General features: G+C 41.4%; 1 protein-coding gene across 1 annotated transcript in view; it reads left to right on the top strand.

The window, feature by feature from the left end:
• ALK (anaplastic lymphoma receptor tyrosine kinase) overlaps positions 1–14,247 on the top strand; it is a 234,102-nt gene that overhangs the window by 160,672 nt on the left and 59,183 nt on the right. Inside the window, exon 7 of the mRNA XM_014951272.1 lies at positions 7,628–7,797. Coding sequence (XP_014806758.1) covers positions 7,628–7,797 — 170 coding nt within the window. The remainder of the gene's footprint in view (positions 1–7,627; positions 7,798–14,247) is intronic.

Raw genomic sequence — 14,247 nt, 5'->3', positions numbered from 1 at the left:
CTGTCCTTAAACCTGTCATTTAATATCCTTCCTCCTCCTTGTATGCAATGCCTACCTCAGTATCAACACGCCTGGCACAGCTGAACTCCTAGGGATGAGGCTGAACGTGCTGCCCAGGCTACTCGGCTCACTCCCCTCTCCTGGATCTTTTAATCTTTAATCAAAAGAGCCTCCAACCTTTTAAAATTCCTTCAGCCTCAGTATGAGGAGTGTTACCTGCTGCAGTACTGTTTCCCAGGCTGGAGGATTCTGGGGTTTGGCCAGAACGTCCATGGAACCAGGACTCAATGCTGTAGGAAGCAGTCAAGCAATCCACAGTGGGTGCCAACCACAAAGAGTTTGCTGATGCTTGAGGTTTGTATTTTCTCCCTCAGCCTGGTTGTTTCATCTTCCACTGTGATAGAATGACAATGGGGACAACTGAACAGTCAGAGACAGTGACTGCTGACTCCCTGGAGACTTGTGGGGTGGCCTGATCCAAAGTGCTAATGCAAGCACTTGGACACTCCAGAGCCTGGATGATCTTTAATTGCCACTAAGTTCAAGACAAGCACGACCCTTCATCCTTGTGCTCTCTCCAGCTTGAGGTTGGTCACCAGAGCATGCTGGGCTTCTTGCAGGCTCTTCTTCCCTGGCGTTTCCCATGCCCTGTGGGAGGCTCCTCATAACTTAGGAAAGGCAAAATCAGCCTGACCTACTCTGTACTGCCCCACAGGCATCAAAAGATGAGAAAAGGGTAAAAATGCATGCAGGAGACAGAGTAATAAACACAGCCTGAACTTTCCCAGACATGTTTGGGATTAGCCTTAATGTACCTTGCACTTTGTGTATAGCTTTGTATGGCACTTTGCTCCTGTTTGTTTTGAGCAGCTTTATATTTTCATTTTCTTTGTTCTTCAGCGCTTTTGGCAGGTCAGAGTGGTTAGTTTGTGATGCTGCCCTTTGTTCTTGGTTCAGTTAGTTTTTCTCTTTCTTTTTGTTGTTTTATTAAATCTTGGCTAGAGTATCCTGGCTTCAAAGAATCTCTCTTGTTTGCAGTCCAGACAGTCTTTTGTTATCTTTTTCATGTTGTACGTTTGGTAGAGTCCTTTGCCTGTTGACCCCATTAACTGTGTGTTTAAAACCCAATTTATGTGGTAGAGGGAAACTGGCACTTCTGCTAAATCTTGGGAAAATGCAGGAAGTGGTATGTGTAGTCCATGAGAAGATGCTCCACAGTATCTATCCTGAAGCAGCCAGAAAGGGAAGAGGCAACAAAATGCTCAGGAAATTAAGGGATCTTTTAACCCACGTGTAAAAGTTCATTGGAAACAAAATACATGTAATTGAACACAGGAACGTACATACAGTGCAAAGAATTAATCCAAACATTTAAATGCAGAATTTATAGAGCTCGAGCAATAAAGCACAGCATTATTCCCCCCTTCTCTTCACACTGTGATTCCCCTGCTCCGAGTGGGAATCGATCCCTTCTCTTCACACTGTGATTCCCCTGCTCTGAGTGGGAATCGATTGGCCAAGGCTGACAGGGCAAAGAGAATCATGGGATGCTTAGATGTTTCCTCATTTTGAAGAAGAAATCCATGTGTGTGTCATGAGGAGCTATACTGCTGTCTGGGAATCTGGGAAACCACATTGCAGTTAAAGTGCAAGGGAAGTGCTGTCAGCTCAGACACCACCCGTGGCAAAACCAAATTGTTTTGCCCCAGCTGATAGGCCCTAGGTACACACGGTTTCCAGACTATAATGGCCACCTTCTCAGTACTTTGTGAAGACATCAGAGAGGTGACACAGGTGTCCAGGGAGCACTTAGTGCTGTGAAACTGGAGACTCTATTCTGGTGCCCCACCTCTGGACAAAGAGGCAGTCCAATCTGCCTCAGCCCCAGCATTGTGGCTGTACATGTGCAGAATCATGTCTGGTGACTGGCTTTTCATTCCATTTTTCAGAGATGCTTCTGGCCACCTGCATCCTTGCCCTTAGAAGGATGCGATGGTGCCTGGAGGTCATAAGAGTAATACCTGTGTCTGTATCAGAGCAGTATAAGCCGTGCGGGCTCGTCAGAGAGGTGACACAGGTGTCCAGGGAGCACTTAGTGCTGTGGAAGCTGGAGACTCTGTTCTGGTGCCCCACCTCTGGACAAAGAGGCAGTCCAATCTGCCTCAGCCCCAGCATTGTGGCTGTACATGTGCAGAATCACGTCTGGTGACTGGCTTTTCATTCCATTTTTCAGAGATGCTTCTGGCCACCTGCATCCTTGCCCTTAGAAGGATGCGATGGTGCCTGGAGGTCATAAGAGTAATACCTGTGTCTGTATCAGAGCAGTAAAAGCCATGCGAGCAGTTTTGGTGTAGTCTGTAATAGAGAAAGAGAGTAACAAGAGAGGTGGTGTTGCCTGGGTGGTGATGAACTTGAAATTAGCCTTAAATGTTATCGCGTGCATCTCCACAAAAGAAGGTTACTCTTTGCAGGAGGGACTACATTGTGATTGGGAAGCAGATCGTTTCATTTTTCTGTTAAATCCTGGGCCAAATGTTTTAGAGAGTATGGTTATGCTGACAAACTATGAAAAGAGGTTCCTGTGATAGTAAAAGAGCTTTGTGCTTTTGACCATGTTTAAAATAATGAAAATGTTTTACTGATGCTATTTTGACATTTCAGCTAGCTATTTCTTGAAAGCCACCATTATGTTATGTAAGTGTTAAACTGAGCCAGACTTCTTTTAAGCCTGAAATGACTTTTTTAATGTAAACATACTCTCTAGAAAATAGCTACAATATGTTGATGTAAAACAGTATAGTTGAAGTTTGTGCTCTCATTCGAGTTTCTGGATATAAAGATGTTTTCATCCTCTGTGGTTATTAATTCAGTTCTCTCTTCTGTGCAAAAGCGTTGTATTTTTTTTTAAAGCATGTGAATCAATAATATAAATCATTCCTTGAGTGCGTTCTGAGCCCCATGCTGACACCTGCAGAGCGTGTCTCTCTCTCACCTCTATTCCTTGAGCTTTAAATAACTTAGAAGGGTACATGGTAATAACATTGACTCAGAACATTTATGAGCATAAAAAATGCAACATAGATATGCCTCTAGCACAGCCTTTCATGTGCTTTATTTTGCAGAATGTTGTTAGTATTTTTTTTTATTTTAAAGTGTTGTTTTTAGAATCTGTACAACTTATTCACTGTTATCTGTCTTTATCTTCTCTTGCTTCCTTTGCCACCTGGCTTCTGTGTCATTGGAGTGGAGGATCTATAATATCTGAAATTTCTTGAAGGCCTGGTCACTCCACAGGACTCTGGCAGCAAAATTATCAACTCTTTCTCTCTCTTTTGTTGTTGTGTTGATTTTCATGTTTGTTTGTTTTTTTCCTGAGATGAAGGTGCTTCTAATAGGTTCTTGATTTTATAAAAGTAAATGTAAGAAATAATGTGAGAATAAATAGCATGAGAATCTGTTCATATAAAATGCAGGCTCTTCTTGCCTGCCCAGGTATTTTAAAGCTACGTGATCAGATCAGTTGCTTATCATTTTATTATTTACATAATACACATCTGAGTCCTAAGCAAAAGCAGAATTGTCAGTAGCCGACGAGAGACTGATCATGTGCAGTTGTTGATCTGGCCAAAAAACAGGAACAAGACCTTTTGGTCATGTTTCTTATTTGTAAGAGTCCAAACCTAGGTTGCTTATACTGTTGTGTGCAACCATTTCTCATTTCTAGTAAAAAAACCAGTGTTGCCAATGTGATAAATTTCATGCCTCAAACATAGTTCATATTCATGTACAAAACTTACTGAGACTTGGCAGAGGTGCCTGAGCTCTTGTCGAATTTTGTGCAAACCATATTCCAGCTTGCAGCTTCAGTTTCTATTCAATCATGAGATGTTTTCCAAGCTTCTTTAATACCTGACTTACATTTACTGGGTCAGTGCATTCACAACTTCTACTGTTTCCTGCCCAGGGAAGAAGACCCAAGACAAGAGTTATGTTTTTCAGAAGAATAAATGTCTGTATTCCAAGAATCCACAGTTCCTAGTCAGGAAAATTTTGAGCAATTCATTTCAGCAAGTATTATAGGTAGCGGGCAAGGTCTGGGGGCATGAGAACTAAGTAATGTGCTGTCAGGTGTAAGCAGGCCCAAACTTCACCCAGAATGTTCCCACTACTTTATTTCTTTTGTGCTTAAAGGAAGTAAAATGCAGGTCTCGCTTATCAAGTGGTCTTGAAATTATGCAGCTTGTGCTAGAAAATCTACCGTCCTTGTTTTCCTTCACCTTTCTTGTTAAACCTGCCAAGCCCTGCTGATATTGATAAGGAACAGGTTTTTTGTTCTTTCTTGGATGAATTGAGTCTCCTGTTTGTCAGCTCAGAAAGTCCACAAACTCGGGCACTAAGGGGATTCTCTGAAGACATCTTTCCAGATGGTGTTTGCAGTACGGTGCACGTGGCCATCTGACCTGAGTTTTGCCTCAATATGCTGTGCATTTACTACAGGCTCGTGCTCTCTTTAATTTTCCCCAAATCTGTTTAGAGGGTTTCATTTACTGAGTCAGTGGGTTTGTGTATGAACAGCTAATCATCAGCTATGGCGGATTCTGAAGCCAGAAAGCAATGTGCCATTGAGCCAAGGCCTACCTGCAATGCTTAATTAATTTTTCAGTGGTGTTTCTAGCTTCTGAATATTTTGCTGCTGGCTTAACACAGAGGGAGATGTTTGATATGTAATGTTAGGGGGATGCCACCAACAGCCCAGATTCAGATTTTTCCAAATGTGCCACTGCACTACTTACAGGACGCATCGTGTATGTAGTACCATCTGCCATCATTGATGCCCTATTCTGTGGAATGAATGCCAGCCCCATTCGGAAGTCTTTACTATGGCATCCAGCTCATCATCTGCTCCGGTTCACTTCAGCAGGTGTGAAAAGACCTGGACTGCCCTGCTGTGAAGCTGAGAAACCATGGAAATCGCTGCCAAAAATGCCCATTTGGACACGGTGCCAGTCGATTCACTCAGAGCCAGTTCATTAGAGTCTGCATATTGCACTTTGCCAATGAGCTGATCTCCCCCATCTAATGCCAACTAAGTCTTTCCTTCAAACAGCTGACATGTGTGCAAAGGCATCCATTCCAATTCATCAATTGCTTCAGCTCTTGCTCTAGTGTTACACTAATAGCTATCAAAGGCTTGTTCGTTTCTCATTTCTGACCGTGTAGATGTTGCCTCTTACTGTCTGGCAGGTCTCCAGAAGAGACAGAGGTCTGAAAGCCCCTGCCTAGTAGGAGTTTCAGGGCTTTACCTCTCAAATTTTGAACTGTCAAAATGGCAGAGTGAAGTTGCTCCAAGTTACCTGTATTAGAAATTTCACATAGTGCATTACAGTAGAGTTGACATTAGGGTCCTAAAAGTGCTTCACATATGGTAGGAGGAGTTGCTTTTGCTGCTGTAGGTCGAGTGCTTTAAATGCCGACTGGCATCCCAAAATTATTTTAAAAAAAAATAGGGAGTTTATTCCTGATAATAGTTTTCTCAAGGGAAATTACTTGTGTCTGAAAGGTATTCTAATGATATTTAAGGGAGAGCAATCTTCACTGTAATTTCAGTAGTCTCATGTCATGGGCACTTGAAAGTATAAATGCACAACAGGTTATTTAATCTTGATTATCACCTGACATTAAGACCATGTATGCAGTAAGAGTTAGGAGTAGCCATGCAGATACCAAGTTTGAAGGCATTAGCCTCCTGCTATAAGCCTTTGTCAGCAGCCTCTTCCACCAGCGTTGGTTCTGGTGAACTTGTGTCGTTATCTGAAGCAGTTCTTTGCAGTCCTCCTCAACTCTGCTTTTTCTCTCTGCCTACAAGCTGAAAGCCCTCACAAATCCATCCTATGGTTCCCACTGTCTGGGGTTATGGAAACGGACATGAGACTCCATGAGTCTTTTCCCAAGCTTGGGGTGAGAGTGAGCTGGTGGTCAGACTTGAGGAGTGGCTTGTCCCCAGAAGTACTGTGGTCTGGTAGGCCTCAGTGATGGTTTGCCCAACTGACTGAAAACCTATGCATCAGTTTTGAACATCTGTCATCAAAATGGGGTAATGAGATGGATTCACAGACTCATATCACTTTGTACGCTTTATCAGTGCTGGTGTCGTGCACACTAATAGTTCAACAGCCCCAGGAGTGAGTCCAGGCAACTGCAGTGATGTTTGGACTGGAGACAGAGAAGAACCAGATCAAGATTTTTTTGGTCTCTGTCATAGTTTTGCCATGTAGTCAGTGTCACTGCCGGTTTTGTAACTTTCGAGACAGGCTGGTGAACTGCATCATTTACCTGAATTCAGTACTGAGAATACGATGGGTACCCAGACTTTTGTTTCACCCACCCCAAAATTGTGAGCATAAGCTAGGAATAGTAGCAACGTTTCCGTCGTTTTGACCCCTAAATCTGACTTGGCTGCCAGGACAGACTTAAACCATGAGATAGGAATAGCAAACAAAATCTAGCAGTTGTGCTTTATGCTATGAATATTCTATGATATCAAAGCAAGAAAGTGAGTAAAGTTATCAGGTATTCCTGTGTAAAACAGAAATTTAATTCCTAGCCTCCTAACTTAGATGTTGGCTTTGAAGTGTTAAAAACCAGAGGGCTATGTTTTAACATGCATGGATGCTAGATATTGTGCTGAACACTTTCTTGTGTCCAAAAATCCATCGTTAATGTAGCTTTAATAAACTCGTTCCTTCAGCATTCTCAACTCTGCCGGATATTGAGATGAGATACAGCTCCTGCATGTAAAATGTATGTGTATTTCATTTATGCTCTTTATCAACAAAGAGCTAGCTTTTCTTGTTCACAGGAAAATTAGAGGACTTTATTCATACAATCTGGATTCCGAGACTAGCCTGATGTAGAAGGGATTGTATTTCTTTTCATGCAATAAGGGAAAGTCATAAAATGAGAAAACTACATTAAATAACTACATATGGGGATAAATGCATAGAAATTGACTCAATTACATTAAATAAGAAAAATGTTTAAAAAAAGGTTCCCTAAGGTATTTTAATTAATAAAAAACCTATTTATTACTGAACTTTAATTGGAAAGTCTGTGGAAACTTGGAAAGAGGTAAAGGAAAACTGATTTTTGAAAAGAGTATCGGGGGAAGGAGGATGTGATTACTGGTGATGCCTGCTTATTGCAGCTGTTCTCCCTGGGGTTTGGCTGCTGCTGGATTATGAAAGTTTATTGCTGAAAAAAAGTTTTTGTCTTAACTTGGATCTCTTAGGTGACATCTTAGGAGAGTGTGATCTTTGTACTGCAGATAATAGAGGTATTAGCTTATCCCTTTAAAATTACAGACACACATGTGAAAGCTAAAGCAGAGATGTTTTGAACACAACCTTATGAAAAAGAAAGGCCAGTGGTTCCAATATTAAATAGCATATACTAAGTATTACAGGCTTCCACATCTGTGGAGTTTTCTAAAAGGATTACATGAGCATAAGGGAGGAAGAATTGACTTTTTGGTGATTAGAAAATGAAGAAATGAAAGAAGAGTTGGGAATTTTGTTAACTTTTGGATAATGCTCATGATGTTTCATTTCCTGTGTTCTCTTTCTTCTAGCTACGAATGTCATGGATCATCCACGGTGTCTTTCTGGGAAATGTGTCCCTGGTGCTGGTCGAGAACAAGACGGGAAAGGAGCAGAGCCGAACCTTCTGGCACTCTGATAACAGCGAAGGTTTGGGAATATGGCAGTGGATGATCTTACCTCTCCCAGATATACTGGATAGGTATGAGTTTCCTCATCATTCTCCTTCGTGGTGATCGGTCATTTCATCACTAGTGACCTGGCAATGACAATGGCCAGCATCACTCCTGAAAGTGATTCCTTCAGGGAAGTGCTTTGTCTGTGGGAGGTATCTTCTTTTACAGGTGGGGAATGAGAATAACTGAGTAGTTAGAACAAAGCACCCCATTTTAGAACTCTTGAGTGGTGGCATTGGTTCACGCTCTGGGTCACTGGGTAGTCTACAGCAAGGTGCTTAAACTCCTGGTTCTCCATTTCATTGACTGGAGATAATCATTCTCCTCACATACTGTTTCATGTGGTGTGTTTGATCCTCGTGTGTGGTTTGCTGGAGCTGGATGTGAGCTCCATAGCTGATTTTTTTTTGGGGGGTATCAAAGTCCCTGGTGTTCAACATGTCTAGCTCTGAGGATGAAAGAGATGGGAGAAGAACCTGCTGAAAATCAGACAAGGATGCATCTGAATAGCTTTGTGTTAGCTGTAGCAGGAGGCTTAGCTTAATAAAGGGCTGTCTCAGTTATGACTGTATTCTGGCTTTAAGCATAAAAGGTTTATCTGGTACCATATGCTTGATCTGGTAGCATATGCTTATTTAAAGAGTGTTGTTTTAGCTGTTTCTTACAAGTCAGCTTTAAGGGAATGCTCTTGTTCATTGTTTACTTTTTGTGTGTGCTCTGGCTTCTGCTGTTTACAGAGAAGGCACAGACAGACTTTACCTCCTGCTGCCCTGGCCCTTGGGCTGTGAGATTCATCTACAGTCTGTGTCATGAGCACTGGTGTCCTTTGTCTTTTAGGAAATCTGTGCCCTAGAAATAATGGATTTCATTAAGGGATAGTTTGCCTCGTAAGAAGTTTGAGCAAACATTGTATGAATATGTCTTTTATCTTGCTGGCTCTTGGGGATGCATGTAGGCTGCAAATACAACAAGGACACTGCCAACAATTCGGTCCTGAATGTATAATTAATATGTGTGCGTCAAAGATTTAAAAAATGTCAGCATTAAGCTTATTGTGCAGTCGCTGCTGAAGCACCATTTGTAAAAATACCTGGTTGCTTCATTCCCTTCAGCTGAGTTTCCTTTGAAGAATGGTATATTTTGCCATTATTATTTATGTGATTTATTTTCTAATGTTGCCAGGGGAATGTTTTGTACCTGAATTATTCTGTACTTTTCTACTCTTGCTTTCCTTTAAATTCTCTCTGGTTGCAGAGTCAGGCAGAGAATACTTTGATCTTAGGAGCCAGGCTGGCAGTGGTTCATGTGGAATCACAGATTCAACTGATAACACGGTGCTGACTATTCTGTGTACAGTGCTGACACTGACTTGCCCATTACTGACAGAGAAAGTCAGCTGGGTTCACTGAGGGAGGGGAGTTTGGAGATTAAAACATAAGCAAGGAAAACTTTGAGGTTTTGCTGTCCCTTGAAAAGTTTTTGTCCTTATTTACTCACAGTGCACTATTTTAATGAATTTTTTTTCTAAGATCGATTTAGTTGAAACCAGTCCTTCCTAGGAAGGAAGGAATCTCCTGTGAGATTTCAAAATACTGCAGGCGTCTTTCTCACCATCTCAAAACCTGTTTCTTAGGAAATCTGGGCTGGTGTACAGAGTAGAAGGGAACTCCATGGAAGTGTACACTCTAATGGTACTGAGGAGACTGCAGTATATATACTTTGGAGATAAAGGACAGTTTTATTGAACTGCAAGAAGTATTTAATTGATGAATGTGATGCTGGTGCTGCTGAAAGCTTGCTGTGTCTGTCTTTTTCTAATTGGTTCCTGTGTCAGTAGCTGCGAGGGTCAGCGGTAGAAGCGTGATATTGCAAATATTCCTATAGGAGGAACTGAAGCTTTAAATCGCTTCATACAAGTAAAGCTCTTGAATAAAGCACACCAGTGTACCAGTTCCACACAAAATTAAAGCGCATTCCATTGTGATTGGGAAGCCGAATGGAAAGTGTTATTAATAACAAGATAATATGCTCTAAAAGTGCTCAAAAGTATACTTGTTCAAAAGCTGCTTAGCCATAATTTCCATGTTTGGCTTATAGCACTTCAAAGAATCATTAGGAAGACTTCCAAGAAATTAGATCAGCTCTATCTTTAGAAACAGACATTTCTTAAATGTTGATATCCCTCAGGCTGTCGGGAGAAATTATATTTTGGCAGGAAATCACAGCTAGAACATTTCAGGTGATTTGGCAGGAACAGAAAGTATGGAGGAGTATGACAAGGAAGCTGAACTGGGACTGAGGGATGCTAGATTTCTAGCGCTGTGTTGGCCTGGGCAGCCCTGGGCACACACTTAATTTCCAAGAGTACGATGAGGAGAGGATTGTCTTCTTTCCTCCTGTTTGATCCTTAGGAAAGCACGCAGTTAAAATTTCACCCTGTGTGAGGCCTTACTGTGTAGTCTTTTAAGAGGCTGAAGTCTTGGCTTTTTCCATCTTCCCAGAGTTAGATGTCCTTCTATGTTCTGGAGGGTGTTGGCAAAACAACCTTGAGGCTTAGCTCACGTGGTCTGTGGGATACAGAACTGGAACCCAATCCCAAACGCTTGGTATTGTCCATGGGAGAGGAAGGGCAAAGGGCCTGGTGGTGCAGGATACACCATCAAAGGAGCTACAATTAAAGAAGTCAATTATGGGCAACAGCTCCTTAAACTGCTGGATGAACAGGTTGTGCCTACCAGAGGCAAAAGGTGAAGTCTCCAGAGGTGCTGGATTTTAGCTTGCTGCTTAAATACATTCAACTTGAACAATCAGTCCTTCGTTTGGCCCCCATGGAGCCACCTACCCCTCCCTGAAGAAGACATTATCTGCAAATCAGATCATCTGCGCAGATTAGTGAAAGCTAGAGAATTGGTTATTTTTACTTACTGGAATTTACACATTAATGCAGTGCTAAAATATTTGGGTTAAGAGTAGTGTAAATAACTGCATTATTGTAAAATTGTTTTATTTGTAGGAAAACTGCTATTTGTTTTCTGATAAGTGATGAGCCTGTTGAGGATTGTTCTTTTTTAACTTCACAGAAATGCAAGTAGGAAACAGTCTTGAAAGCTCTGTTGTAGTTGGTAGTTTGGGCTTACTTTTTTTATACATTTGGTTTTAGTAAGTAAATGTGAATTTAAATTTTAATAATGATGTAGTCACAGGAATGTGACAGCAAGAGCAAACAGAAGCCTAATGTAATTGAAGATGAATGATTTGTGTAGCTAATAATTAGACATCTTGTTAGTATAACAGTATGGTTAAGGTATATCACATAGATAAAATGCAAGCAGGTGTAACAAAGTGATTCTCTGGAGCTTACTGTAGGGTGATGCTTATTATCACCAACCCAGCCAGCAACAGTTTTGCTATATGGTGGAAAATTATTAGCTCTAGTGGGCTGAAGGCTGGCTGGAAAAATAATGCTTTAAGAAATAAACTCTCATTCCCTTGATTTCTGCTCTCTTGGTGAAGCTGAAGCCGGCCATGTGGAGCAGCACGTAGACAAAATGGCCTGTGGGTCCATATGCCACCTGACTGGAGTTGTCTGGAAGCAGACTCCACCTGGGCCAGCCCAGACCAGAGCAGGTCCTTTAAAGCCATATTCTCTACTGAACCTGACCTTTTCTTTAAGGATTTTACTGTAACTTCTGTGAGAGGAACCTGGTAAAATAGCAAGTATTAATAGCAACCTGTCCAACCTCAGTACAGTCTTCTGATAGAAGAGGAGAAATATAAAAGGAATGTTAGCATGTCTACTGGTTAGAAAGGTTCCCTTGGCTTCCTTTCCTCTTAAGTTTGGTTTGTTTGGGGTTTTTTTTGCATTACAAATTCTAAATTTGTAGCCTGTCTTAAGTAGTAGTGGCCAGATGGGGGAAGGAGGAGTGAGAGAAGGAGCTTACTTGAGATCTGTAGAAACTAAATTTTCAGTGATAAGTAGCAGCACCATTTGCCTCATTGCTGAAAGCAAGACTACAGTCTTTGTCCTTTAACAAAGCGGCATGTTGGAAAAGTAAAAAATAATTTTCTTTTGGTCACATTGTGCTCGGAGCGCTTCAGAATTTTCTTGATGATGACTTTCTCCTCAACATGGACTGAGGAATTTTATTATGCTGCAAGAGAAAACTGGGACTTGCCTGGAAGGCGAGGTGTGGATATGAACTTCCTGAACAAGAAACCAAAAAAGTCTACAGACTTAAGTTACCCCAGAAGGTCATACTTTGTTGCAAGAAGTCAAAATTCATGCCCAGATGATTGTACTTTCTTTCTTTCTTTCTTTCAACTGGCTTCTTCACCTATTGCAGTCTTGCTGGGTTTTTATGAACTACACTGGTGCTCATCAGTTTTTTGGCTGCATATCAAAGTGGGATTCCCTTTCAGTCCTCGGGAGTGAGCAGAACAGAACGGCTTTATTCTGCCTGGCTCCCTCAGCAGCTCTGATCTCAACGGCCCCCAGAGCAGCTGGGGAACGTCTCACTCATTGCTGCAGTAAAAAGAGCGGGAAAAAGAGGTTGCCTCATAGTCATAGCGCTCTGCTGGATTTCTACCAGCTGTGGCTAGGCACTCTTCCTGTCTAATAATTTCTTCTTGTGCTGCTCTGTCTCTTCCTCACACCCCTTTCAGATTTTCTGTCTAATAAGTTTCTGGGCTTCGGATTTCCCATCAAGGAAGAAAAAGAACAGGAAAGCTCTTGGCAATGTTTTGTACCCAGAGGCCTGTTTGTCTCCTGTTACTCCTGAACTTCCTTTCCATTCTGCTAGGAAGAAACAGGGACCCTCCGTACAGGCTAGACATATATCTCCCTACACATTACCAGGTATATATTAATTGGTTGCATCTACACTGAGACCTCTTTATTCTTTCATCTTATATCCATCCTAGAAGCTCAGCTTGTGTTGTTCTGAGGTGGTCCCGCATTACTTTGTTCAAAATAGAGTGAGACTTTAATGCCTGTGTCGCTGCTCTTCTGCTCTGTAGCATTAACTCTGGCTACTACTGTTCTACTTCAGAAATAGGGTTATTCTGCTGATGGCTGTTCTGTTCATCTGAAAAAAAGGGGTTTGGTGGCAGCGTGTGCTGAGTACCTGTGACAGATTTTGTGCGTGTATGCATTCTGCATGATTGCCTTTGATAACTCCTTTGAATCTCCACCTTCATTACTAGCTATTAAGTAACTTCCTACATGGCAATTCTGTCACTGTAACTGAGTTTGGTTTAACATGCTTGTATTTCTCAAAATAGTCTCATTCCACCCAAGTATGTCTTTTATCCCAAATAGTAAGTATTCCTTTGTGAAGTGAGCTAACAATGCATCATTTGTAACAGAGAAGTTAATAGGAACCTGAATGTAATAAGGGTTAGTGACCTGAAACTTCTCTGTTCCGTAAGTACCTTGGTCTCAAGCAGGTTCAGCCGTAATTATTTTAGCCAGGTAGAGAGAGAAATCAGTTCCATCAGAGGCAAAACATTACCAGTTATGAAATGGGATCTGTACGTACAGGCACTCTGTGATCGTGTCGCTGCATGGGGGATTGAGTACAGAGGAGATTAACATTCAATCTTGGTTAATAATCCCTATCTTTATGAGAAAAAGAAAAAAAAATAATGATTATGAGCATTTCTGAAATAGTAGCATGAAGACAGCTGCCTGAGTCTGGCTAATGGAAACCTGAACTGTCTGTATGAGCCAGGGACAATATTTAGGTGGAATTCAGAGTCGTTACTGAAGGGAGGGAGCTGCAGAATTTGCACAAAATCAGCTTCAATTCAAGGAGAATGTGTTTTATTTCCCTCCAAACAGAGGCAGGTATAATACACCCAAAAGTTAACGTTTCTGCAATGAAGACCTAAGGCTACAGCAACATAACTATAGATGTATTTTCATATTTTTAGCTTTATATTTCAGTCTGTAAATAAGCCCCACATATCTGGGGGGGAACCAGTCTTCTGTAAGGATCAAGAGAAAAATAAGTAAGCAAAAGGAACCAATTGAACAGAAAACCCAGGATGATTTGATGGAGCTCAAATCCAGACCACATTGAAATACAACTCAAGATTCAAAGATCCTGCCCATTTGATGGGCTTTAATGTTAGCCTGCTTCTGTCAGATTTAACTGAGTTGGAATATGCTTGGTTGTTCCTTTCAAGGAACTGTTCATCTGGATTCAAATTTCACAGGTTGGGCCAAAGAAACAAATCGAAAAGAGCTGATTTGTTATGCCTTTGGTGCCATTTCTTATCTGCGGCTCTAAAATATTTTGTCAGTAGTCACCCTTGAGTGGTTTCTGAATTTATGTAAAACTTCTATCCTTCAGACAACTAAGCTGATGTTCCCCAAAGGGGAGATTTGAATTAGTGGGGGTTTGTCCACCTGTTAGAGCATTTCCCATCTGCCTCAAATAGTTTTTTTTTTTAAAAAAAAAAAAAAAAAAAAAAAA

Source organism: Calidris pugnax, unplaced genomic scaffold, assembly GCF_001431845.1.
Source record: "Calidris pugnax isolate Ruff unplaced genomic scaffold, ASM143184v1 scaffold24, whole genome shotgun sequence".
Taxonomy (NCBI): Eukaryota; Metazoa; Chordata; class Aves; order Charadriiformes; family Scolopacidae; genus Calidris; species Calidris pugnax.
Note: the sequence above shows the minus strand (reverse complement) of the source record. Positions and strands in the feature narration are given on the sequence as shown.